This window comes from Labeo rohita, chromosome 19 (assembly GCF_022985175.1).
Source record: "Labeo rohita strain BAU-BD-2019 chromosome 19, IGBB_LRoh.1.0, whole genome shotgun sequence".
NCBI classification, from domain to species: domain Eukaryota; kingdom Metazoa; phylum Chordata; class Actinopteri; order Cypriniformes; family Cyprinidae; genus Labeo; species Labeo rohita.
Genome location: NC_066887.1, coordinates 4,798,229 through 4,825,693, shown reverse-complemented (window position 1 = coordinate 4,825,693; position 27,465 = coordinate 4,798,229). Strand labels below are relative to the sequence as shown.

Genomic DNA, 27,465 nt, shown 5'->3' with positions numbered 1-27,465 from the left:
TGCAGTATTTTGGATCAAAAAAGTGAGCAGAAGAGACTTCTTTAAAAAATTAAAAATCTTACAATTCAAACACGACCAGTCAAAAGTTTATTTGCAGTTTAGAATTATAAATGAACTTAATTAGCAAGAAATGACAGTTCACATAGAAGTCACTTTCAAACCTCAGGAGCTTTCTGTGGGTCAACACAGCAAATTCGTGTGACTGGCTTGTGAACCTGTTGTGAAATTTACACCCTCACGCAAAATTCCCAATTACATGAATTCCTATTGAAATGACAGGTTTTCGCTTGTGCCTAAAGAACAGCAAATGTGACCACACCTTCACTGGATTGAAAATTGAATTTGAATATGTAGTAATTATTGGTGTCATTGTAATGCTTTATGTAAAACCTGTTTTTGTGTATGTGTGAAACCTGATGATCATGTGATCCAGCGTGATTTGTGGGGGAAAAAACATCTTGTGCTTCAATGGATGATGAAAACATCTGACCATCTGTAGAAATTAATTCAGATGGTCAGAGTCACAGCTTTACTAACATTTGGACAGTGACTAAGAAATGTCTTTGTTATACATTTTTCAAAATCCTATTTACTAGCCTGCAAAATGTGTTACTGTAAGCCTTTAGCTAAACAGAATAACTGCTGATTTAAAGCACAAAAATGAATTTTATACTGTTGGTCAAAATTTGCATTTATTATCATTTTTTAAAATAAGTCTTATGTTTTCCAAGGCTGCAATATTTGATCCAAAATACAGTAAAAACATCAATATTTTCAAATCTTTGTACTATTTAAAATAACTATTTTCTGTTTAAATAAATGCAATTTATTCCTGTGATCAAAGCTGAATTTTCAGCATCATTACTCCAGTCTTCAGTGTCACATGATCCTTCAGAAATCATTCTAATATGCTGATTTGCTGCTCAAGAAACATTTATTATTAGTAGTATCAATTTAAAACGGTAAATATTTATGTGGGAACCGTGATACACCACCAATCAAAAGTATTGTTTTTATTCAGCATAGATACATTAAATGGAACCAAAGTGACATTAAAGGCATATTTAATGTTACTGAATATTTCTATTTTAAATAAATGCTGTTCTTTAAAACTTTCTGCTCACCAAAGATTTAAAAAAGTATCAAGCAGGAAAGAATGTTGTATAGAGATAGAGCAGTAAATCAGTATATTAGAATGTTTTCTGAAGGATCATGTGACACTGAAGACTGGAGTAATGATGCTGAAAATTCAGCTTTGCTCAAAATGTATTCAAATAGAAAACAGCTATTTTGAATTCTAATCATATTTCTCAATATAACAGTTTTCACTGTATTCAAAAGAAGCGCAGGCTTGGTGAGCATAAGAGACTTCTTTTCAGAACATCAAAAATTCAATTATTCCAAACTTTTGAACAGAGCTTTATTTTGCTAAAAGCACGGAAATGACATCATCAAATGCTTCCGAAGCCAGAACACAAACAGTAAAGTTGAAGAGCACAGAGATCCTGAGCAGCGTCAGCTGAAGGGCTCTGCAGCTGATTTTCCGCACAATGAAATCCAGCAGGGCCGTTTGAACTCCCCCGGCTGCTGTTTTACAGGAAACCTCCCCCACTCTGCAGCAGCTCCGCAGCCCCTCCCCCCGCATGATGTCACAGCTCAGTGCACCCCGCAGGAGGTGTGTCCTCTCACTCCTGGCTTAGTCTGTACAGTCTGCGCAGGGAACAGGAAGAGAGCGAGAGTGTGTATGAGTGTGCGCGTGAGGACGGGAGCTCGCTGTACTGTGGTCGGGACTGAGGGCAGCCATGGGGAATTCACAGAAGAAGGGCCCCGGTCACGGAGAGGGAGGGGGACCGCACTCTCAACCTGGGACCCCGGGGCGCAAGAGGAACCATGGAAACAGCACAGCCAACTCGAAGGAAGTCCAAGGGAAGAGCCCGGCAGCGAATGGCACCCTTCCAGCCGGCAAGAGCCAGGATGAGCCTCAGGGCTCTGGTCCGGCGCACAGTGCCACTGCCAGGGAGAGCTGTAATCTGGACGCCCCGTGCGGGGCCCTTCCTCCTCCACTGGCCAGGCTCAAAAATGAGGGCAATATGTTGTTCAAAAACGGACAGTTTGGGGACGCACTGGAGAAATACACACAGGCCATCGACGGATGTATAGAAGCTGGTAGAGTACAACTATTCTGCTTTAGTACTTACTGTCAAAATCATACATGACATTTGTGTTAAAAGAGTAGATATACCAGTCTTTGGTGTTACCAAGATTATACATTTTAGGTAAAGCGACTATTTTGGGAAGGTGATTACTGTTGTTGTAGTATACTGACATAAAAGTACTGTTTTTATTTATTCTGGAAAGATAAAAGTATTTTATGTTTAATTATCTTGTGTTAGAATTGTAAATTTGACAGATTTTGACATTTTTTGGCATATTATACTTATATACTGACTTAAAAGTACAGGTTTTGTTTACTTAACCAATGTATTTCAACGATTCAGGTGAGGTACAAGTATTTATCTCAAAATAATTAATTAAACGTGTTAAAATAGTATAATTAACAATTTTTAGTGTCACCAAAATGCTATTTTTGGCAAGGTGACATGTATTTTATATTTAAAAATATAGGATTTCATTAGTTTACCAACATATTTCAACGATTCAGGTGAGGTACAAGTATTTATCTCAAAATAATATATTAAATATGTGTTAAAATAGTATAAATAAAAAATTTTGGTGTCACCAAAATGCCATTTTTGGTAAGGTGACGTGTATTTTATATTTAAAAGTACATAATTTATTGAGTTAACCAACATATTTCAATGATTTAAGTTGGGTACAAGTATTTATCTCAAAATAGTATATTAAATATGTGTTAAAATAGTAAAACTAAGCATTTTTGGTGTCACCAAAATGCTATTTTTGGCAAGATGACATGTATTTTATACTTAAAAGTACAAGATTTCTTTAGTTTACCAACATATTTCAACAATTCAGGTGCGGTACAATTATTTATCTCAAAATAATATATTAAAAATGTGTTAAAATAGTAGAATTAACCATTTTTGGTGTCACCAAAATGCCACTTTTGGCAAGGTGGTATATTATAGTATGTATTTTCCTACTATTTATAATATACTGACTTAAAAGTACTTCATTTTTTTCAAATTAATCAACATATTTCAATCATTCTGGTTCGGTACAAGTATTTTGTGTTAAAGTAACTTGTTAAATTGCATATTTAACTGATTGTGGTGTTACCAAGATGGTATTTTTGGTAGGGTGATAGTTCTGGCATGGCTATGGTTGTTCTTCATAGTATATTGACCTAAAAGCATTTGGTTTTAAATAATTCTGGTGGGATAAAGTATTTTAAGTATATTGAAAGTAAAATATATTTAACAGATTTTGGTTTCAGCAAAATTCCCTTTTTGGTAAGGTGACAAACTATAGCATGTATTTTGATACTTTTTAAAGTATACTGCCTTAAAACTACTGTATTTTCAAATGAACCAACATATTTAAATGACTCTGGTGACTTTTAAATGACTTTTTGGTGTTGTTTTTTCAGCAACTGGGTGTTTCAAATTAACTAGCACATTTAAATGAATCATGTTGTATTGTGGGCTACGAAAGCATCTATTGCGCAAACAGTGCATAGATCCTGTTTAGAAGCGTTGAGTAATGCAGGGGGAGGAATCCAATACCGTTTCATAGAGAGGCTCTGTTGTCTAGATAAGGTCTTAACCTGCCGTTCATCGACCCACTGTATTTTAGGGAGTTAAGCCACATTTTTGTCAAAACAGAAGCGAAAGCATTTCACAAGACTGCCACTCACTTCCGCCACTTTGCATTGTGGGTGTGCCCACTAAAGTTACGTAATGGGCCTTTTGAAAGCAGGGATGTACCGGCTTTCTAAACTCAGCTTCCCCAGAGTGTTTATTCTGTGTCTAGTTGGGTTTGTAACACGATCTCAGGTGACTAAACAAAATGTATTCCAGCGTGAATGGCTACCTGAACTCTGAACCCTTCCTCCTACATGTACCCATGCAGATCTAAAGCTGCTTTCTTAGTCTATTTTCAGTGCTGTGCTTGTATTTGCAGGTATCGACAGCCCAGAGGATCTTTGTATCCTGCACTCCAACAGAGCTGCTTGCTACCTCAAAGATGGGAACAGCGCAGACTGCATTCAGGACTGCACCAGGTTAACCACACATTTACATACTCACTCTGTTCAATGGCCAATCAATGATAAGGCTTTCACAGAATAATGCTGCGTTTAGCTTGGATTTACGTGTGAGGTAATACTGCGAGTGCATGTGACTGTCTCAAAAAGATTAACACCCAACATGGTTAGTTGCACTGTAAGGAGCTTTTCCAGCAGACTGGTTGACCGTCACTAAGATCCACGGCTGTCTGTTACCATGTTCTGCTTTTTTGGAGGGAAATAATAAATTGTCAGTGAGTCAGTGTGTCTTGTAATCACACTGTACTTTCCACTGTCCTGTCCTGACGTGTCCATTCTTTAATAGAGGAAGGAGAAAATGCTGCAATAACGCAATGCAATAATGCAAAAAAAATGTAGAAGGTATATTTTAAGACTGCAACTCATGCAGCTTCATGAATGGCTTCCTACGTAGATTTAGAGAGTTCGTTGTAGGGCACAGGATCAGAGAAACATCTTGATCCTCTGTTTCATCCTGTTTATTTATAGGGCTCTGGAGCTCCACCCCTTCTCTCTAAAGCCCCTCCTCCGGCGGGCGATGGCGTATGAGTCTCTGGAGCGCTACAGGATGGCCTATGTGGATTACAAGACAGTCCTGCAGATAGACATCAGCGTGCAGGCGGCGCATGACAGCGTGCACAGGTACAAATCAAAGGTCACGGGGAAGCATTTTATGAGGATTTTAATATGCTGACAAATGTAGTGTTCTAAAACAATGCAAAAAATATTTTATTAGTCAGGATCCAGTCACTATTTTGGATTAAACATTGCATTGTGTTGTGTTTTAATGTTAAATGTAATTAATGGATAAAAATGCTTGCTTAGATACAACCCAGCGCTGGGTAAAATATGGACAAACCCAGTGACTGGGTTGTTTTGACCCAGCAGTTAGGTTAAATGTTTAACTTTGTTTTATTTAACTTAACTATTGTTAAAAAATTACTATCCACATTATTTTTCCCGTAAGAGCGGGCGTAGCCATTTGTAAAATTTATGAGTCTGGCTTATAGTGTCATCTGCACCCAGCTAAACTTGTTTTGCTGCTTGATGTCGCAAATTAGTGTGTCTTACCATGTTATTTTAACGTATTATCTTAATTATGAACATACTGGTTTTACCATTTACTGCACTGCAGTTGTTCTTCTCGTTATTTCCCTATAGCGGCTGATGAATGAGAAGTCTCGCCCATAGGCTTACTTCTGCATTGGAAAAAATAAAATAAAATTGTTATATATCTTAGCCCAGCTACTTTAAGCTGTTTGATTACATTCTATGGTTACTATTATGCATATATATAAAAAAAAAATCACATTCACAAAAAATTTATAGTAATACTGAGATAAAAAACAAAACAAAAAGATACAACCATCAATGTATATCATCAATTTTTTTATATTAGTGCATTGTTCTACTGTAACTTATTTGTAACATTTATGCTTTTACTGTAGTGCAATATTTTGTCATTGCAACATTGTAGTGTAATTTTCACTAACAACTGCAGCTGGATTTATATTGTAAACCTCAATTCACTGTTATCCCACCGGTCACTTTTGTGACCAGCAACATGTTTACTCATTCTATAACAACACTCAGCAAAACTAAATATATATGAATTCATATATTAATACTAAAAAAAACACCTTAAAGATAATGTGTACCAAAAATATTTGTCAAATCTTTATGTTCAAAAAATCTTTATTAAATGCTGCATCAGAGGTCATAAAAATACATGCAAAAAGTGCAATACTTATTATTGCACTTTTTGCACATACTTTTATGACCTCTGATGCAGCATTTTAGAAAGATTTTTTGAAGAGATATCAGCCTGGTATACAACTGTGCGCGTATCTTAATTGTTTGATTGCTCCATGTCTTTTTTTGGATCTACGCACCAGACCAACTTTTCTGTGACTTTATGTCTTTATGTTAACATACTTTACTAGCCTTTCATTTTGGAGCTTTACTGTCGCCATCATCTTCTCAAGGTGCAAACAGGAAATACACTCCTTTGGTCATGTGACAATTTGCACTAACCATGTGAAACTGCAAATATTTAATTGAGACTCCATATTTTTTTCCATATTTGCAGAAAGTGCACTAAAACATCAGTCAGTGAGGTTTTTTGAGCTTTATCAATGAAAAACTGGGATTAAATGATTTAAGGTGGATATGGCTGGCTTAAAATGAGCCCAAAATCAGACACATAATTACTAGAGGCATCAGTAATAATCAAAGAAGGAACATTTATTAATAAGCCATTTAAAAATGTTTATTATTTCCTTATTATTTATTGAACATAGTAATAAATGTTCATTTTCAACCTATTTTGGGTTCATTTCAAGCCAGTCATATAATAAACAATAGGGTTTTTTTTATTTTTTACAATAGTTAGTTAATGTAAACAAGAGTTGAGTTAAATAAAACTACCCAGAAGGTTGGGTTAAACATTCAACCTAAGCATTGGATCAAAACAACAAAGTTGCTGGGTTTGTCCATATTACAGCCAGCACTGGGTTGTTTTTAACCCAGCATTTGTTAGAGTGGAAAGTTACCAGTATTCATTCTGATTTCTACACATTATATTCTTACAGTCTTGTTTTGATTGTATTTTTTAAAAATGTTGCCCTGTTGAAAAATCCAACATGTGCATGGCTGCTGGTTTGAGCTGGTTTAAGACTGGTTTAAGCTGGTCCTGAGTAGGAGCTAGTTGCTTAGGACCAGTTTAGGAGCACCAGTTAAGAACCAGCTAAAACCAGCTCATGATCAGCTAAGGACCAGCCAAAAACACTTCAAAACATACCTAACCAGCATATGCTGTTTTTTCAACAGGGGGGCAATAGGATAGAAAATAAACGTCAATATATGTATATTACTGGAAAACAAGTGCAAAGTACTTGAAGGATGTTGGCCTAAGTTTACCTAAAAATGAAAACTCTGTCATCATTGCTCTGTCACCAGACCTGAGACCTACAGTGTCCTTCTTCTGCTGAACACGAAAGATATTTTGAATAAATATCTATTCTTTATCGATTTCTATTACATATATGGGAAAAAACTAGGGCTGCCCTTGACTAAAGATTTTTCTGGTCGACTAATTGTCATTCATTTTAAGCATTAGTCAACTATTAGTCACACGTTTATTACTAAACCATATAAATCATAATTATAAGCCTTAAATTGCCTACATAGCCTAATAAGCGCTCAAACACATGCAAAAAAAGCTTGCCACAGTGCACTGGCAGATATAATAATTATGAATGTGACAGGGAAACAACAGCAATGAGACTGCATTAACGTTTTAATAATTTATCGATAAACTATTGCTTCTTTGTTTTTGGCTTAAAAGAGATAACTCGGCGACACTGACTCATCATCTACGCAGTAGTGATGCACCTGTATGCACATTTCATACGGATTACATAGTCTGAGAATATTTGTTTTCTATTTGAATTGGTTCATTTAAAAGTAGACATTTCACTCTCTATAGACACATTTTTCATGTCTGTAAGGCAAGTATATACAGTTTTGTAGTTTCGCGCTCAAGTTCACAGAGACAGAGACAGCAGAAAGCGAATCCTGTTTGCTTTAATTATTTTACAAAAGCGCAACGTTTTGTTGTTATTCTGAGTGCACACAAAAAAACTCAGTCTTTACAGATTCGAAAGATGTATTATTTTTATCTGTCCAAAAATGACAGAGTATTTTAAGAGCAAATGATGGCACTAGCACATTTTTTTAGGTTAACATTAGATTGAGCGGCCATGTAAAGTTGCTATTTACATATTTCAGATGAAAAGATATATTTGAGGTTGACAAATGACAGGTGAGTGTCCTGCCTGATGTACCATATTACCACAAAGACCAGCCATTAATGATCTGTCCGTCACAGACTGTGTGACTTCACCACTTCCTGTGGAATTTTTTTTCTACGACTAAGCGACTAATAAAATTTTGGTTGACCAAGCCTCTGTAGAAACACACTCTTTTCTCTCTATATGCACCGGACGCTTTCTTATTAACACTCCATGTTACAAGGATCTAATAAGGACTTAACAAATTTTTACTTGTCAATGCACCACAAATCATATTGCAATATTTGCTTCTTAACCTGTAAATACCTCTTCTGCACATTATCATGCACAGTTATTATGTAAAGTACTTGTATAGTCTGTCTTAGGCACTGTGGTCCTGCAAGACACAACATTTCGTTCCACTGTATGTCCACACATGTAGCGGAATGACAATAAAGCTTGACTTGACTTGACTATTAGGGGGCAGCCTTAGAAAAGAAACTGTGGAAGTCAATGGGGACCAGAAACTGTCTGTTTATTCACATTCTTCAAAATCTTTTATGTTCAGCAGAAGAAAGAAACTCCAGGGGTTAGGTTTAGCACAACTTCAAAGTGAGTAATGATGGCAGTTTTCATTTTTGGGTGACCTTTACTGTAAGGAAGTTATTTTTTGCAGAAAAATTCCAATTATGTAATCTGTTATGTCTGACTGTGTTTGTGATATGATCTCAGAATCACGAAAATGCTGATCGAGCAGGACGGTCCTGACTGGCGAGAGAAGCTGCCAGAGATTCCAATGGTTCCTCTGTCTGCACAGCAGCACCGTAAAGATGAACCCAGCGCAGAGGTTCTGCAGGCCCGCGCGGCCAGAGCCGAACAGGAGAAAGGTGAGTTCACACCGCATTGTCACTGAACCAAAACAAACCGCACAACAAAACAGCTACCAGACAGAAGAGAATGATTTTGCACTCAAGTATGACCCATAGTAATGTACAGTAGTCAGCATTTGAAGTGGATCAATAAAGTTCATCAGAGTTGTCCTAAGACAAAAAACGAGTATTGTTTTGGTTTTAGGACAACTTTGGAGAAAGGCTTCGATCCACTTCAAATGTTGACTACTGTTTAGAGATGTATAGCATTTACAGTAATAGTAAAGGACAACTAAGCATAGATGCATATTATAGTTTCTTTGGATATTATAGTTAGCAATCTATACACAAATTAAATACAATCCTGTGCCTTTCACACCTGAAAGGGTTAACCTAGGTTCATCTTCAAACATATCTGTATATTTACAAGGTTCATAAAACTGGGCCTCATTTATTAATTTGAGCATGAAATCTGTGCATGAACGTTTTTGATGATTCAATAATGATTCATCAGTAACTTTTGTACTAAAATGTATAAAAAAATGGCACAACTGCAATCCAACCACATACTCCAGATGGCCTTGTTAGGATAAAAGTGATTTCATTTCATAGATTTTTGTTTAAAGAAAATGTGTATTGCAGCTGTGAGGTTCCTCTAAATAAAAACGCAGATATTATGTATCTGTTGGGTGTAATGCATTACTCTACTCTAAAAAAATGCTAGATTAAAAACAACCCAGCAGTTGGGTTGTTTTGACCAAGTGTGCGTTTCCCAAAAGCATCGTTAGCCAACTATAGTCACAAGTTTCGTCATTACCAACGTAGTTCAACGATTCAGTGTTTCCCAAAACCATAGTTTAAACAAACATTCGCAAACAGTGTCACTTACGTGGTTGGAGCTACAGCTCTAGACCTGTGGTTAGAAGCATAGTTCCTTGTTAGTAAGACATGTGGGCTCAATAAATGATGCTCTTGGGCACAATAAGCAAGCTAACATGGCGTGCAATCTATATCTTTCACTTGATCTAAATATACATGCATTTTAATCTACGTATTTTTAAGCTTCCTCTGCAAGCAACGTTTTTGAATAGTGCGCGTGTGCATAAATCCCTACAGGAACCCCGGAGTATGACATAAGAGGGAACCGGTGATGAATCAAACATCAAATAAAGTGAAATGACATGGAGCAAAAAATAGTAAATTAGTCATCAGATGCCATGTTCAATATAGCTGCAATTTAGAGATTAATAGCATAAGAGTTAAATAGCATAAATTATTACTTGGTGATGTCATTAACAACGGCCCTACATTGTTGAACTAATGTGGTTCAAACAACGGAGATGCGACCATGTTCGGGAAACAGATGTGACTAGCTAGGTCATTTCCACAGCAATGCATCGTACTATGGAGGTTAATCGGCGAGTTATGTCATTGTATGGGAAACGCACCCCAGGCGGTTGGGTTAAATGTTTAATCAATCTCAGTCGTTTTGTTTAACTCAGCTATTGTTTAAAAATTACTACATTTCTTGCTTAAAATGAACTCAATGTTCAATAAATGATTTATTAATAAGTTGAATAGATAATAATTAAACAATAAGCATATTTTAAATGGCTTATTAATCAATGTTCACCTTTTGATTGTTTCTGATGCCTCTAGTAATTATGTGTCTGGTGTTGTAATTTACAATCTATTTTAATTTACTAACCATACTTACTAGAGGCATCAGCAATAATCAAAAAGTGAATATTTAATAATAAGCAATTTAAAATATGTTTATTGTTTCATTAAGTAGCACGGGTATATTTGTAGCAATAGGCAACAATACATTGTATGGGTCAAAATTATCGATTTTTCTTGTATGCCTAAAATCATTAAGATATTAAGATTTAAAAGAATTAACAGAGCTGTTTCTTATCTATCCTTTTATTGCTCGACTGATTAAGGTTGATATGGGATTTAGAAAGTAATTAAGTAATGCAATACTTATTAGTCAGAGTAATTAGTACAGTGTTAAAGTAATAATTAAACTGTTGAAGATGTAATTTGTAGCTAGTAATTAATAACATTCTTACAGTAACTTACTTTACATTGCATGATCTTGCTGTCTTTAGAGAGCGTCATTCAGTGCTGCTTGAAAGTTTGTGAACCCTTTAGAATTTTCTATATTTCTGCATAAATATGAGCAAAAAGTTCATAAGATTTTAACACAAGTTTTGAAAATTGACAAAAGAGAACCCAAATAAACAAATAAGATGAAAAATATACTTTGTCATTTATTTATTACGAAAAATTACCCAGCGTGAGTTGCAAAATATGTGAATCTCTAGGATTAGCAGTTAATCTGAAGGTGAAATTAGAGTCTGTTCTGTTCAGAAGTGTTTTCAGTCAATAGGATGACAATTAGGTGTCAGTTTATGCCCTGTTTTATTTAAAGAACAGGGATCTATTAAAGTCTGATCATGTTTGTGAAACTGAATCATGCACAAACAAAGGAGATCTCAGAGGACCTCAGAAAAAAGTTGTTGTTGCTCATCAGGCTGGAAAAGGTTACACAACCATCTCTAAAGAGGCTGGACTTCACAAATCTACAGTCAGACAGATTGTGTACAAATGGAGGAAATTCTAGACCATAGTTACCCTCTACAGAAGTGGTCGACCAACAAAGATCACTCCAAAGCAAGATGTATAATAGTTTCTGAGGTTGCAAGGAACCCCAGGATAACTTCTAAGCAACTAAAGGCCTTTCTCACATTGGTTAATGTTGAAGTTCATGAGTCCATCATCAGGAGAACAATGAACAACCATGGTGTGCATGGCAGGGGTGCAAGGAGAAAGCCTCAACTCTCCAGAAAAACACTGCTGCCTGTCTGCAGTTTGATAAAGATCATGTGAAGTCAGAAGGCTATTGGAGAAATGTTTTGTGGACAGATGAGACCAAAATATAATTTTGGGTTTAAATAAAAAGTGTTATGTTTGGAGAAAGAAAAACACTGCATTCCAGCATAACAACCTTATTACATCTGTGAAACATGGTGGTGGTAGTATCATGGTTTGGGCCTGTTTTGCTGCATCTGGGCCAGGACGACTTTCCATCATTGATGGAACAACAATAATGCCTTATGCAAATTACTATCATGCAGTTGCTGATTATAAAAATGCAAATTCAATTGCAAAAAAAATTCTAAATTAATCCAGCAAATTCTAAAGGAAAATGTCAGGACATCTGTCCATGAACTAAAATCTAAAGAGAAAGTGGGTCATGCACCAAGACAACGACCCCAAGCGCAAGTCATTCTACCAAAAAATGGTTAAACAAGAACAAAGGTAATGTTTTGGAACAGCCCAGTCAAAGTCCGGACCTTAATCCAATTAAAATGTTGTGGAAGGACCTGAAGCAAGCAGTTCTTAGGAGGAAACCCACCAACATCACAGGGTTCAAGTGTTTCTGTACTAAGGAATGGGCTAAAATTGTGCAGGACTGATCAGCGGTCACAAAAAATGTTACCTGCAGTTATTGCTTACAAAAGGGGTCACATATACTGAAAGCAAAGATTCACATACTTTTGCACCTCGCAAATATATAACACTGGATCATTTTTCTCAATAACTAAACGACAAAGTATATATTTTTGTCTTGTTTGCTTGATTGGATTCTCTTTGTCAACTTTAAGACTTGTGTGCAAATCTAATGATGTTTTGTGCCATATTTATGCAGAAATATAGAAAATTCTAAAAGGTTCACAAACTTTTAAGCAGCACTGTATGTTTGCTGAGTGTAACGAAAGACTGTGAAGGAAAGGTTGTGTGGAAAGCCCTTATATGGATATGTTTTGGGCATGTCTTATGCAAATTACTATCATGCAGTAGCTGATTTTAAAAATGCAAATTCATTAACATTAGAATAATGAGAGCAAATTCATTTGCATATGCACGTGTTGTGAATCAGCCAGGATTTTTCCTGAGAAGTTCTCTTGTGCATATATATATGAATAAACCATGCAATTATTAGTGAATGAGACACACTGATTGGACTTCATGTAACAAGCACGGTTTTAATAACCACCTCCCGGAAACGTAGAAATCAATCAAGATCCCGCAGGTTGACCTTTAATACTGAAGCATGGCTATACAGAACAGCATAAACCAGTCTGGACCAGCTACAATATTCATGCTGAAGTTATGAAAGAGAACTGCATGCATTAATCATAATGCATTTCCAAACAAAAATCCATGCTGGAAAACTAACTGCAAATGCAGGCCAATGCTGTTGAATAATACATATAGGAAAAAAAAAATGCTGTTGAACACCTTATAGCAAACTTCTTATTAGGTTTGACGTAACGTGTGACGTTTGGGTTGTTTTGTTGTTCCTGTGTTTGCAATAATTACGCAGGCAGTTTTAGTCACATGCTGCATCTAATAGCGTTTGTCAGCATGGATGTACCGCGCTTGACGGCAATCAATTATGTAAAAGCGTAACATAGTCAGCTCTCATCGTAATGGAACTAGACGGCTCCGGTTTCACTCTGACCCGAGAAAGGAAGACCCGCATGATCACACGGCACACATCAGCGGCCGATCACATTAACAATGACACAACCTTTGCTCGGATGTCCTTTGAGCCTGATGAAGTCACAGCAAGGTGTGTGTTATATGTGTGTCATGTCATTCCCAATGCACTCGCTGCCTGCACTGCAGCTGAGACGAACCGCTGCACACTTGCCAAGCGTACTGACACAAGCCTGTGTAGTGAAGTGTGCCGCTTTTGAGTAACATGCCCAGATCTCATTTCTATGGAAGGCCATTTCAGCCACTGAATAAAAAATAAAAAATAAATAAAGGTAATTGCAGTGGTGGACTTTTTCAATTTTACTCAAGTGAAAGTACAAAAGTACCTGATTTTTTATGCACTTAAGTAAAAAAGTACTGATAGAGCAAATATTTTTTTTATAATCCTACTGCTCAAAATACCTGGTATTTTCCCAAAATATTTGGGAAAATATGGTATTTTCCTATATGGATTAAAAATATATATTTTTTGTTGATATGGACTATGTTGATGAGAGTGATGTAGTAATATTACACTGCGATGTACCTGAGACAAAACAGATTTGATCTAATTTTCACCAGTAAGAAAAAGTGTTTTAAAAGTTTGTTGTTTTGCATAATGTCACAGTTATATATGACATGAGAATAAGGCCTGAAGTTAGCAAGAGCATTTTATGGAAAATAAAATTATATGTTCATGATGATTTTTTTTTTCTCTCAAACCTTGTCTGTGGTGTAAAAACACCCCTGGCCAAATGTCCCCAGAGGGCATCACTTCCCATTTTAATAATTACTGTAGTTACCATGATCTGAATATCACATCCTGTTCTTTTTCCCTCAGATGTAATCTATTTAGGTGGTTGAATAAAATAAAATTTGGACTTTATATCTAAAAATTACCTCAACTTACCACCAGCAAGCTTGTTAGCTAGACAGTTAGCATCAGCTAACAATATTCACTTATTTTCAGTATGGTTATGAATAAACATTAATATCTGTCTGCTCGTCTAGTTGATCCAAACAATATAAAAAATTATACTGTTGATAAACAGTGTATAAACAGACAAGTCACAAATCTTACTTTTTTAAATAATTGTGTGATATAAACTCACAATTGTGAGATAAAAAGTCACAATTCTGACTTTTTTTTTTTCACATAATTGTGAGATATAAACTCGCAACTGCAAGTTATAAAGTCCAATTTTGAGGGGAAAAAAGACTGATGTGTTCTCAGAGTTTAAATCTCACAATTCTGACTTTATAACTCGCAATTGCGAGTTTATATCTCACAATTCTGAGAAAAAAAGTCAGAATTGTGAGATAAAAAGTCACAATTCTGACTTTTTTTTAGAATTGTGAGAAAAATAAAGTTTATTTCACGCAATTATCAGAAAAAAGTAAGATTTATGACTATATCTCACAATTCTGACTTTATAACTCGCAACTGCGAGAAATAAAGTCAGAACTGTGAGATAAACTTGCAATCCTGAGAAAAAAAGTCATAATTGTGAGTTTATATCTTGCAGTTCTGACTTTACAATTCACGGGTGTGAGTTTGCGTCATGCAATTCTGAGAAAAAAAAAATCTGAATTGTGAAATAGAAAGTTGCAGTGGCAGACACTGACTTCCATACATTTCACCCCAAAATCAAAAGAAAAATATAAAACATTTTGTTGTGTTGTTACTGTTACCTAAAACTGTAAGAAAATTGTTTTCGGTAAATGAAATAAGGCTGAAGTTAAATAAATAGAAATATTAGATGATCAAATTTGAAATGTTGTCTTGAAGTACTAAAACTACTAAAAAAAAAAAAAGATAAAAATAAATTTAATAAATTAAAGCAAAACTTTAAAATGAAATTAAAATGAAAACTGAAAATATTGCCAAAATATAAATATAAATCTATAAATAAAAAAAGTATAAATACTGTACTGCAAATGTATATAAATTACACTAAAATAACACTGAAAATTACATTTTGCATAAAGAAAAATAACCCTATTTGTTGTACCATTAAGATTTTATGTATTGTGACATTATTTTCAGTTCAATTAAGGACATTTTCATCCTGAATTTTTAGTACTGTAATACATTAACTTTAACCTTGCTTTTGCTTTTGTTATATCCACCAGTCTGAATTATTTTAACTGTATTTTAAAATAATCATGTTCACAGCAGAATACAAATCATTGTGATAAACTGCATTTCCCATAATTCTGCAAAGAAATCTCAACCAGTCAGAGGACTGCAACAAAGAAGAAAACACCAAATGAACCACATGTTCCCATGAAACACATATACTCTCAAACTACTTAAATATTTGTATATATACATATATATATATATATATATATATATATATGTATATATATATGTGTGTGTAGAACTTTTTGTAAAGCATAAAATATATGGTTTACATATATGAATAACTTAAAATTAAGGTTAAATTGAAGCTCTATTTTTAAAAAATGACAAAAGCAAACAACAAAATTATATTTAAAAAACCTTAAACTAAAATTAAAATGAAAACTGAAATATAAAAATTAGAACCAAAATATAAATATATAAATATAAAAATCTAAATACCTATTTATAAATACTGTAATTGTATATGACCTATACTAAAATAGCCCTGGAAATTACATTTTGCATAAAGAAAAATAATCATTATAATCATCATAATCAATAATCATTAAGATTTTATGTATTGTGATATTATTTTCATTACAAATAAAGACATTTTCACCCTGTATTTTCAGTACTGTAATACAGAAACTTTAATCTTAAATTTATTTTATTTACATTATTAAAATGTTTGTCATCGTTTGTCATCGTTCTACAATACTGAGAATTTGGGAGGGAAATGTGCTTAAATGTAATTCAATTTGCTTGTTTGTTTTTGTAATTTTGAGAATTATAATGATGCAGATATGTTCAATACAGGTTTTGTGACATTCAGTCTTTTAGAGGTATTCAGAAGTGTAATTCTACTGTAAATCTACTTCCTCCACAGCCAGAAAAGCAGAGGCTCGGTTCAACCTGCTGAAACAAGAAGGAAACGAGCTGGTGAAGAACAGCCAGTATCAAGGTGCAGTGGACAAATACAGCGAGTGTCTGGCCATCAAACCTAGTGAATGTGCCATCTACACTAACAGGTACACCTGTCCAACACTTTACAACTCTTATCATCAGCAGAAACACAGATTGTATTCAAAATAGCACACTATCATATTACCCATACGTTTAACAGTCAAAGTACAACCGTCAGGCTCTGAAAGTAAACATTCCATTCATTTTCTCTACTGGAAAACTGTTTTTTGACAATAACTTTTAAACTGTTAAATACAGACCTGATGTGAGCTACAAAGTTGTTAATCAACGGTAAATGCTTTTTTGAAGAAGTTCACTTCCAGAACAAAGATTCACATATAATGTACTCACCCCTTGTCATCCAAGATGTTCATGTCTTTCTTTCTTCAGACATAAAGAAATTATGTTTTTTTGAGTAAAACATTTCAGCTTTTTTCTCCATATAATGGACTGATATGGTGCCCCGATTTTGAGCTTCCAAATGCAGTTTAAATGCAGCTTCAAACGATCACAAATGCGGTTGTAAACGATCCCAGATGAGAAAGTTATTTTCATTAAAAAAACAACAACAAAAAAAAACAGAATATACAGAGTTCAGGGAGAATAAGACAAGACGAGTGTTTGAGATTAAAAAGTATTTAAATTGCATTATTTTTATAAAATGACCAATCGTTTCACTAGACAAGACCCTTCTTTCTCAGCTGGGATTGTTTACAACCTCATTTGGGATCATTTGAAGCCACATTTAAACTGCATTTTGAAAGTTCAAAATCGGGGCACCATATCAGTCCATTACACGGAGAAAAATGCTGAAATGTTTTCCTCAAAAAACATAATTTCTTTAGGAATTTCTTTAAGACAGAAAGACATGAACATCTTGGATGACAAGGGGGTGAGTACATTATCTGTACATTTTTGTTTTGGAAGTGGACTTCTCCTTTAAAGCCAAATATCTGCATGATTTCAACTTAATTTCCTGCATTTCTCATGGTTCTGCAAAGAAATTTCAACCAATTAGATTGCAACAAAAAAAGGTTATGCCAAAGGCCTTCCATGAAGCACATACACTCTCAAACTACTTAAATATGGATATATATATATTAAAAAAAAAAGTAGCAGATGTTGATTTGGTTAAAGGAGAAGTCCACTTCCAGAACAACAATTGACAGATAATGTACTCCCCCCTTGTCATCCAAGATGTTCATGTCTTTCTTTCTTCAGTCGTAAAGAAATTTTGTTTTTTGAGGAAAACATTTCAGCATTTTTCTCCATATAATGGACTGATATGGTGCCCTGATTTTGAACTTCCAAAATGCAGTTTAAATGCAGCTTCAAACGATCCCAAATGCAGTTGTAAACGATCCCAGCCGAAGAAGAAGGGTCTTATCTAGCGAAACGATTGGTTGGTTTCATTTAAAAAAATACAATTTAAATACTTTTTAATCTTAAATGCTCCTCTTGTCTTACTCTGAACTCTGTGTATTCTGACTCAAGACAGTTTGGGTATGTCAGAAATCGTATTTTCTCCCTCAACTTCAAAAATCATTTCAAAATCATCCTACATCGCTGCAGAAGTACCGACCCAGTCTTTGCAAAGTGAACATGCAAAGAAGATCAAACACCCTTAACAAAAAAGTAAAACAGCGATATAGGACGATTTTGAAGTTGAGGGAGAACATGAGATGGGAGTTTTTCGACATACCCTAACTGTCATGAACCGGAACAAAAACAGAGTTAAGGCAGAGCAAGACAAGACGAGCATTTAAGATTAAAAAGTATTTAAATTGTATTTTTTTAAATGAAACCAACCAATCGTTTCGCTAGATAAGACCCTTCTTCCTCGGTTGGGATCGTTTACAACTGCATTGGGGTTGGGATCGTTTGAAGCCGCATTTAAACTGCATTTTGGAAGTTCAAAATCAGGGCACCATATCAGTCCATTATATGGAGAAAAATCCTGAAATGTTTTCCTCAAAAAACATAATTTCTTTACGACTGAAGAAAGAAAGACATGCACATCTTGAACGTCTAATGAGCTTTTAAAAATCCTTATGGGAAAAATGGTACTGAAAAAGTAGAAGGACACATTTGTACTCTGTTTCAGCAGTATGTAACTTATACTGATGAATTTACGACATTTTGGCACAAAATGCAATTAAAACTGCAAGATAAATTTTTAATTTCTAAAACACTGGACACCCCTTAATGAATTAAACATGCAACATGGGCACATATGACAACAGTAGCACACTGCTGTTTGAAATGTTGCATAATGCATAATGTGCATGCGTAATATAGCATACACTGTGCCTTATAAAGCAAGCAATCGCAGTTTGGTGCAGTTCACACTAAACACTTACAAAGTAGCAATGAACTGAACCAGCTGCGCATGTTGTCCTGTCTCTCATTTGATGGAGCCTTCCAGAAAGTGCTGAGACTGGAGCTTCAGACGAAGCCATTCAGTCAGCAATTAAGCTCTGACAACTCCAGCATAAAACAGCGGAAGAGTCCACAAGGCTAAATGAGAAATGTCTGCTGTGTTTTCCAGAGCGCTGTGCTATCTCAAGCTGGAGTGTTTCACAGAAGCCAAACAGGACTGCGATTCTGCACTTCAGATCGAGCCAAACAATAAGAAAGCGTTTTACAGACGAGCACTAGCACACAAAGGCTTAAAGGTTTGAATTTTGTCATTATGCGTTTTATAGTCACAAGAATGCATTTCACATTTAAAACACACAATGATTGTGCGTGCATATAAAGTCAAACTTACCGAATCACAATAGTGCTGAATTCATTGCAGTAATGCTGTTTTTCCTCCCTCAGGACTACCTGTCAGCTAGCACTGATTTACAGGAAGTACTGCAGTTGGATCCGAACGTGCAGGAGGCCGAGCAGGAGCTGGAGATGGTCACTAAACTGCTCAAAGAAAGTCTTCTGGCTGATGCTCAAGGTAAACTGCCAAAGAAGATGTAGGGAGAGTGGAAATAAGCTGTGAACTTGCAAGTTTATTTCTCAGAATTGTGACTTTTTCTCAGAATTGACTTTTTATCTTGCAATTTGTACTTTTTTTCCTCAGAATTAAGATTATATCTTGCAATTCTGACTTTATTTCTCAGAAATGTGACTTTATTTGTCAGAATTGAGAGTTTATATCCCGCAATTCTGATAAAAAGTCGCAATTACCTTTTTCATTCAGTGGCAGAAACGGCTTCCATACATTTCACCCCAAAATCTAAAGAAAAATATAAAACATTTAGTTGTGCTGTTATTGTTACCTAAAACTATTAGAAAATTGTTTTCGGTAATTGAAATAAAGCTGAAATAAAAATAAATATAAATAGTAGACGAAAAACTTAATTTAAAAAAACTTTGAAAGGTTTTCTTGAAGTACTAAAACTACAATAAAAAATAAATTAAATTAAAGCTAAATTGAAGTTATATTTAAAAAATAACAAAAGCAAATAAATTACCTTTAAAAAATATAAAGTTACAATGAAAACTGAAAATGAAAAAATAAAGGCAAAATCTAAAATATAAATATAAATCTATAAATATTTTAAAATATTTTATCTATAAAATAAAAATTCTAAATATTTATAAATACTATAATTGTATATCAATTATACTAAAATGACACTGGAAGTTACATTTTGCATAAAGAAATAAAAACCGAGCCTATTTTTTGTACCATTAAGATTTAATGTATTGTGACATTATTGTCATTAGATTTGAGGAAGCCGTAAAAACAATTAAGCTGTGAAGCTGTGAATACAATTAAGAAGCTGTGAATGTGCAAGTAATAACTAAGAAAAACAAAGTGGCGTAAACAGTAAAGCTAGTTTGTTTATAATTACAAAAATATGTCAAAATAATGTGATAATAAATAGCAGTTTGCAATACCAAGCAGCATAAAAAGCTGTTTTGTACGGTTAAAAATAACTAGAAATAGATGAGACTTGCACATTCATTTTACAAATGCTACTCTTACATTGAAAATAAGCAACACAGCCTGGTTCCAAAAGCAAAAACTCCTTTTTTTCTCCATAGGGAAATTGATTGTTAATAATAACTGACAAACAAAATTCTAAAGATGGCTGTGCACCTTATTTTCAACATGCAACTAAGCCGTTTTCTGTGAACGTGCAAGACTTCCGGTTAAATAGCCGCTTTAGGGAAATAGCTAGAAGAATAGAGGGTTTGCACTTGTGGGTCAGTTACCCGGATTCGCGGCCATATTGGAGATACTCAGATGTAAATAACAGCATTGATTGCATGGTTAATGTACTACTGAATACACTGTTCTGCAAATGTATGCTGTCCAAACCACAAAAAAACACGTGGAAGCTGCTAAATCATATAGAAAAGAAATTAGTAAACAGGAAAGGGCACAACATTTTGACAAACTAAAGTTAACAGGTGGTGAAGGCTCAGGGTTGCCAACTTTGAAGTTCAGCTTGGACTGAGATTTTGATTTTATTTGATTTTTTTATTTTTTTGGAGTGGAGGGGGGATCTCGATTTCATGTCTATTAATATGTATGTACTGTACATATAAGGGGATAAAAATGCAGCTGAATGCCTTTTTTAGCACCAATTTAAACAGGATTTGCTTGCATTCATTGTGTGTACTTATACAAGTATCATTAAAAATGATTAAAAACATTTAAAACATAAAAAGATTTTAAAACATTTAAAAATATAGTAAGCAGGTATGACCTGCAATATTCTAGATACATGTATATTTAGTAAAGAGCCATACAGGTGCCTAGTGGGTAAACCATGGCATTACCATCTTTTTTTTTTTTCCGACCACAAAATGACTATTTTGCCTCTTTGCATTGGAAATTAAAACCTTCTATTTAAACTTAAATACTACACTAATTATATTAAGCCATTAATGGACCATAATTATTGGACAAGTAGTATTTAGTACTAAATGATCTCCTTAAAATATTACATGAATATTATTGAAATTAAATATAGAACATTTATTTAACATTTATTTAAAATATTTACACTGTATGGTCACATTATAAGTAAGCAATACCTGAGGGTTAAATATAAGAAAACCATATTAACCCTTACGAAAATGAACCGTGGTTTTATTATAGTAAGAGTGTAGTAACCATGTTATTGGCGCATTGATTACCACTTGTATAACCATAGTTTTTCTACAAATACCATGGTTAAACTATGGTTAGTATAGCAAGACCATGGTTAATTTGTGGTTACCATGGTTTAACTATAGTAACCATGGTTTTTTGGTTTTATTAAAACCATATTGTAAAACCAGAATAAAATGACACTGTAAATGTCATCGATGTAAAAATCAATGCATAATATGCTGTAATGTTTACCAAAAAATTGCTTCAAATACCTGTATAGTGAAGCTGTCGTCTCTGTCCTACTTAAACACATTCAGATCTACTGTCAACGTTGGTTTGTTTTTAGAGCTTCGTGAATCACGTGACCGCGTGGCGGCGACGCCGGCGAGATCAAAGCTTGTCGTCTCACAACAGCTCTGTTTTTCAATGGCTCTGTCATTAACAGAAGCGCTACATTTTACGATTTATGCCACATTACGTGCGCCAAAACGGTATTTATCATTTGTATTTAGTATTAAAACAACATTTGAAAGCTGTTCAAAATCGCAAGCAGGGTTGCCAATTTGGCGTGAGATTGACATGGACATGAGACAGAGCCTGAAAGCGTGTGTCTCACGCCAAATGCATGAGAGCTGGCAACCCTGGTGAAGGTACGTACGAGAAGTATTAAGATATCAGCCTAATATTTCACCTACGTGACCGGAAATGAGAAGAACAAACACGAATGTTGTCAAGATTCTTGCCCTGGAAATCCTAGTTCAGTTTGGCCAACCACAAACAACAGTTTTTTTTGCACTCTTCACCTTCATTTGTTATAACTTTTGACAGTTTATAGTACTCCAGATGTTTTCCCGGTCTGACCGATTAGTCCAGCCCAAAACATGACAATTATTGACCATTTTCACCAGCAATAATCAGGAAAATATGCGAGTTTTGTTCGGTTCAGTAGCATTGTTTACGTTCAGTGCCGCCAGTATGGCCGACTGAAGATGCCTCGTGAAAACACTCTAACAATGTGCAGTAAACAGTAAAACTGCTTGCACTACAAACCAGTCTGTTCATAATTAAGATAATACATTAAAATAATATGATAAGACACTCCAGGTTACATTATCAAGGAGCAAAACCAACCGTTTTGTACCGCGCTAAAAATAGCTGGACGCAATGAGACCGGAAGCCTCCCACAAAAAAAATAACAAATGGCCGTGCCCACTTTAAATAGAAATAAACAAGGTGGATAAAACGGACAAACATAACAAAATCAATCACCAGTCACAGCCAATCAATTAAAATACACACTCTGTGAATTATATCATATTTTTCATGGATTACAAATGTTTGTTTACACAGAGTTTACAGATTGAACATTGTTACCTTGTTGTTTTCAAGATGTGAGGTAAATTATCCACTGTTGCTTTTATTATGGCTATTAAAGTCATGCAAATTATATTTTTGGTATTGTAACGTTACTACAAAACATGTAGCCAACCTGAGGTAATCATGAGCTGTCAGCCGCAACTTCGCAGAAACAGAAACCATATATAACATATTATTGCCACTTTTTTGTCTGCTGTTTCGTCAGCGAAAGCATCAGTCTCTGGGCATCAAACAACAGTGGCGTCACCAAAGATGAGAGGGTCTGTATTACTTACTGTTGGAGAAAGCGTAACAGCTAACTTGGATCACACATTCCTTAATAACCAATCACATTAGAGCCTTGACGTCAATGAATTTCATTCAGAGTTGTACAACCATCATATACGTATATAACTTTTTTTTTTTTTAAAGCTTTATTTAGTAACAATTTACACAACATGTGTAAAAATATAACAAAGATAGTAACAATATTAATAAACAAGAAAGCAAAACAAAGAGCTACTAAATAACATGAAAATGAAGAACTATATACAGAGGGGTATAAATAAGTATAAGAATCCTTAAAAGGGATAAAATTTCAAGGCTTTACAACAATCCATAGTTTTTTTTGATTTTAGCATTTCTTACACACTCCAATGCTTTAAAATACTGACGAAGCTCAAACTTAAAATGCACAAAATTAGGTGTACTTTTTGTCCATCTGCATTTATGAATGTGATATTTCCCAAACATCATAAACAAATTAAGAACAAAACAAATTTTCTTCTCTAAAGGCTTATCAAAAAAATTGTCGTAAGCTGAATCCCACATGTCGCAAACTGGTCACACAAAGTCAGTGACTTCTCTTATAAAACAGCATTTTTTCGTGATAAAATCTAAAAATAGTTGAATCCGAAAGTACTGTTTAGTGTAAAACATGTTGAAGATTAGCAGATTCATTTAGACTGGAATTAGAATTATTTTATACTAAGCTCATTAAAATATTTGATGGCAGAATGCAGCAGCTGATCAATCAAAATCAAATAGTCCAGAAAGTGCATGTAATAACAACCTTAAAACACCTAAAGACCACTATTTATCTAACAGCTGTTATAATCAGTCATGATACCTCAGTGGACTTTACTCTTGGGTTTTGCTGATCAGTGGTGTTTACTGAGGCAAGGGTCATTATTACTATTGCTCATAACTGAACAAATCCTTTATCCTTAACTTCGGCCGATAACTATGTGTTTATGCCACAGATAAGACTGATACATCTATCTACTGTATTTTTCCCGTAAGACCATTTGTAAATTGTATGGGTTTGGCTTCTCATCCATGTCCAGCTATTTTTAGCTGTACAAAACAGCTTGTTTTGCTTCTTAATATTGCAAACTGGTGTCTTACCATATTATTTTAATGTAATATCTTAATTATGAACACACTGGTTTGTAGTGCAAACAGTTTTACAGTTTACTGCATGTTGTTATTCATCTCATTTTTTCCAGATTACAAAAAACTGCTTACTTCCGCATTAAAAAAATAAGGTGGATATGAGCAGCTTTTTAAGATGCTAAAAAAATCCCATAGACTCATAGAGGACTGTGATTGTGGCCTGTTTTGCCACAGAATAAAAAATAAAAAAGGCAACATTTTCTCTCACAATTCTGACTGTTTATATATCAACTTGATATTCTGAGAATAAAAGTCAGAATTGTGAGATAAAAAGTCACAATTACCTTTTTTATTTTTTATTCTGTGGCAGAAAAAAAAAATACAGAAACACAGAATTGCATATTTAAACTCGAAGCATTTTTTTTCCAAATTCTGAGTTTCTCAGAGTTCTGCCTTTTTTGTCAGTTCTTAGATTACATCTCGCAATTCTGACCTTTTTACTCAAATCTATATCTCACAAATACCCTCACACTCCTCAGTTTATATTACAACATTCTGACGTTATTTCCCAGAATTCTAGTTTATATTTCCAAATTTATATTTTCTTCTTACATTCCTGATTATATCTCAAAATTCTGACTTTTATCTCAGAATTGTTTGTATTTTCCCCCTCATAGTCTGTTTATATATCAAATTCTAACTTTTTTTTTTTCTCAGAATTCCTAGTTTATATCTCAAAATTTTTACTTTATTTCTCAGAATTCTGTTTATATCTCAAAATTCGGACTTTTTTCTCAGAATTCAGAGTTTATATTTTAAAATTCCTCAGAATTGTGTTTATATCTCACAAATTCTGTTTTTCCTATCATAATCCTCAGTTTATATTTTAAAATTGTGGCTTTATTTCTCAGAATTCTGAGTTTATATCTCGCAAATTCTGACTTTATCTCAAAATTTATAATTGTTTTCTCACAATCCTCAGTTTATATCTCAAAATGTATAATTTTTTCCCCCATAATCCTCAGTTTATGTATTAAAATTCTGACTTTTTCCTCAGAATTGTAGTTTATATTTCAAAATGTATTATTGTTTTCTCATAATCCTCAGTTTATATATCAAAATTAGGACTTATTTTCCTCAGAATTCTAGTTTATATCTTAAAATTCATCATTTTTTCTCACAATCCTTTTATGTATCAAACGTTTATGTATCAAAATTCTGACGTTTTTCTTAAAATTTTACATCCTAAAATTCAGATTTTTTTCTCAGAATTCTGTTTATATCTTGCAAATTCAGATTATTTTCCCCACAATCCTGTTTATATCTCAAAATTCTTTTTTTTTTTCTCACAGTCCTCAGTTTATGTATCCAAAGTGTGGCTTTTTTTCTAAAATTCAGAGTTTATATCTTAAAATTCAGACTTTTTTTCCTTACAATTCTGTTGATATCTTGCAAATTCACATTTTTTCCTCACAATCTTCAGTTTATACCTCAAAATTTTGTCTTTTTTGTCTTTTCCCTCTAGTTTATATGTAAAATTCTGACTTTTTTTTCAGAATTTTGAATTTTCATATTTTAACATTTCAGATTTGTTTTCTCACCATCCTGTTTATATCTCAAAATTCTGACCTTTTCCTCAGAATTCTAGTTCATATTTCAAAATTCTTAATTGTTTTCTCACAATCCTCAGTTTATATATCAAAATTCTTTTTTTCTCAGAAGTCTATATCTCACAATTTCTGAGTTTTTCAAAACTTCTGAGTTTCTGAACAACTGGCTTCAATATGACACACAAGATGCTGACTATGACTGTTTCCTCTCTGTAGGTTGACATCGAGGCAATAAATGACGAATTGAGCAGAGAGCTACAGGAAGAACAGACCCTCCTTCATTAAAGCCAGACACAGCGGATCCAGCGAGCCTGACAATTCCAGCTCACGGATCCCACAGTCCCGTCACGAGGGCCCATTCCTCCTTAGACTGTCATGCGCCGCAACTAAAGTTTCCCTTCCAGCAAAACACTCATCTCATATTCTCCTACGAATATTGTCTGATGCAATGCTGACAATGCAAAGCATGCAAACGGTTCATACTCTATAACTCTGGCTTCGGTAGGCACGTGTGAGCATGGCACGGCTGGGAAGCGTCTAACAAAACGGGATTCTCGGGTTACGATGGGACGACTGTCAGGTGTATGTGAGAGAGAATGTGCCTTTTATAAGAAGCTGTGGCTCACGTATGGAGTGATTTAACACTCTCAGACAAAAATTGTATAGGATGATTTAATTTGCTACATTTAAAATGTCTCATTTCTCAGGACTTAATATATTTTTAATAGCTGTTCCATTGTAATGTGTAATATACGCATACATGTAGCTCATGTAGTGTAATTTTCTTTTGACATCTTCAAGCCTTCAGCCTAACCATTGTCTCAATATGCATAGATAAAACAGGTTCTCACAAGGTATGAATGTGCAATAATATTAGATGTAGTTTTTCTTTGGGATGTCAGCAAAAAATAAATATGTTTCACAGAAATAAATTTGCATCAGCTAAATAAATGGCTTTATAAATTACTAAGTGAATTTTTTTTTTTGTCATTAGACATGATTATGTTTTTGGAATTCTATAAGGGTCATTCCACAAAATCAGTGCCTTTTCCACTTGGAAAAATTGAAAAATAAAATACATTTAAGCAATATTTTTTAAATATCATGAAATGAAGAAACCTTAATTGTATTGTGCCAACTCAGGCTATGTAATTTATTATTTCATGACTATTTTTGTCAACCCTGTTACCAACACAAACCTTACTAGATACTATAGTTTATTTAGAACTCATATGCCACCGAATGATATAGGCATTAGCTCAATAATATACCGAGGGTGACCTTTAAAATGATTGAATTTTACACAGAAAACAGGGTGAAACCAATCAATGTCATCCCTGTTACTCTAAAACAGTGGTTCTCAACCTTTTTTGGGCCAGCGCCCCCCCTACCCATTATCCAGGTCCCTCACCACCCCCCCATCAAAAAAATCATAGTCTAATTGTCCTCACTGAATATTAAAGTTGATTATTATTA

At 34.3% G+C, this 27,465-nt stretch overlaps 1 protein-coding gene across 1 annotated transcript; it reads left to right on the top strand.

The window, feature by feature from the left end:
• Window positions 1-1,681: 1,681 nt before the first annotated feature.
• On the top strand, window positions 1,682-26,955 carry spag1a (sperm associated antigen 1a). The gene is made up of 8 exons (XM_051136300.1): window positions 1,682-2,166; window positions 4,102-4,201; window positions 4,712-4,864; window positions 8,746-8,900; window positions 16,448-16,589; window positions 19,073-19,199; window positions 19,348-19,474; window positions 26,206-26,955. Exons 1-8 carry the CDS (start codon window positions 1,803-1,805, stop codon window positions 26,208-26,210), a joined length of 1,173 nt encoding a protein of 390 aa, XP_050992257.1. The 5' UTR covers window positions 1,682-1,802; the 3' UTR covers window positions 26,211-26,955.
• The last annotated feature ends 510 nt before the right edge of the window (window positions 26,956-27,465 follow it).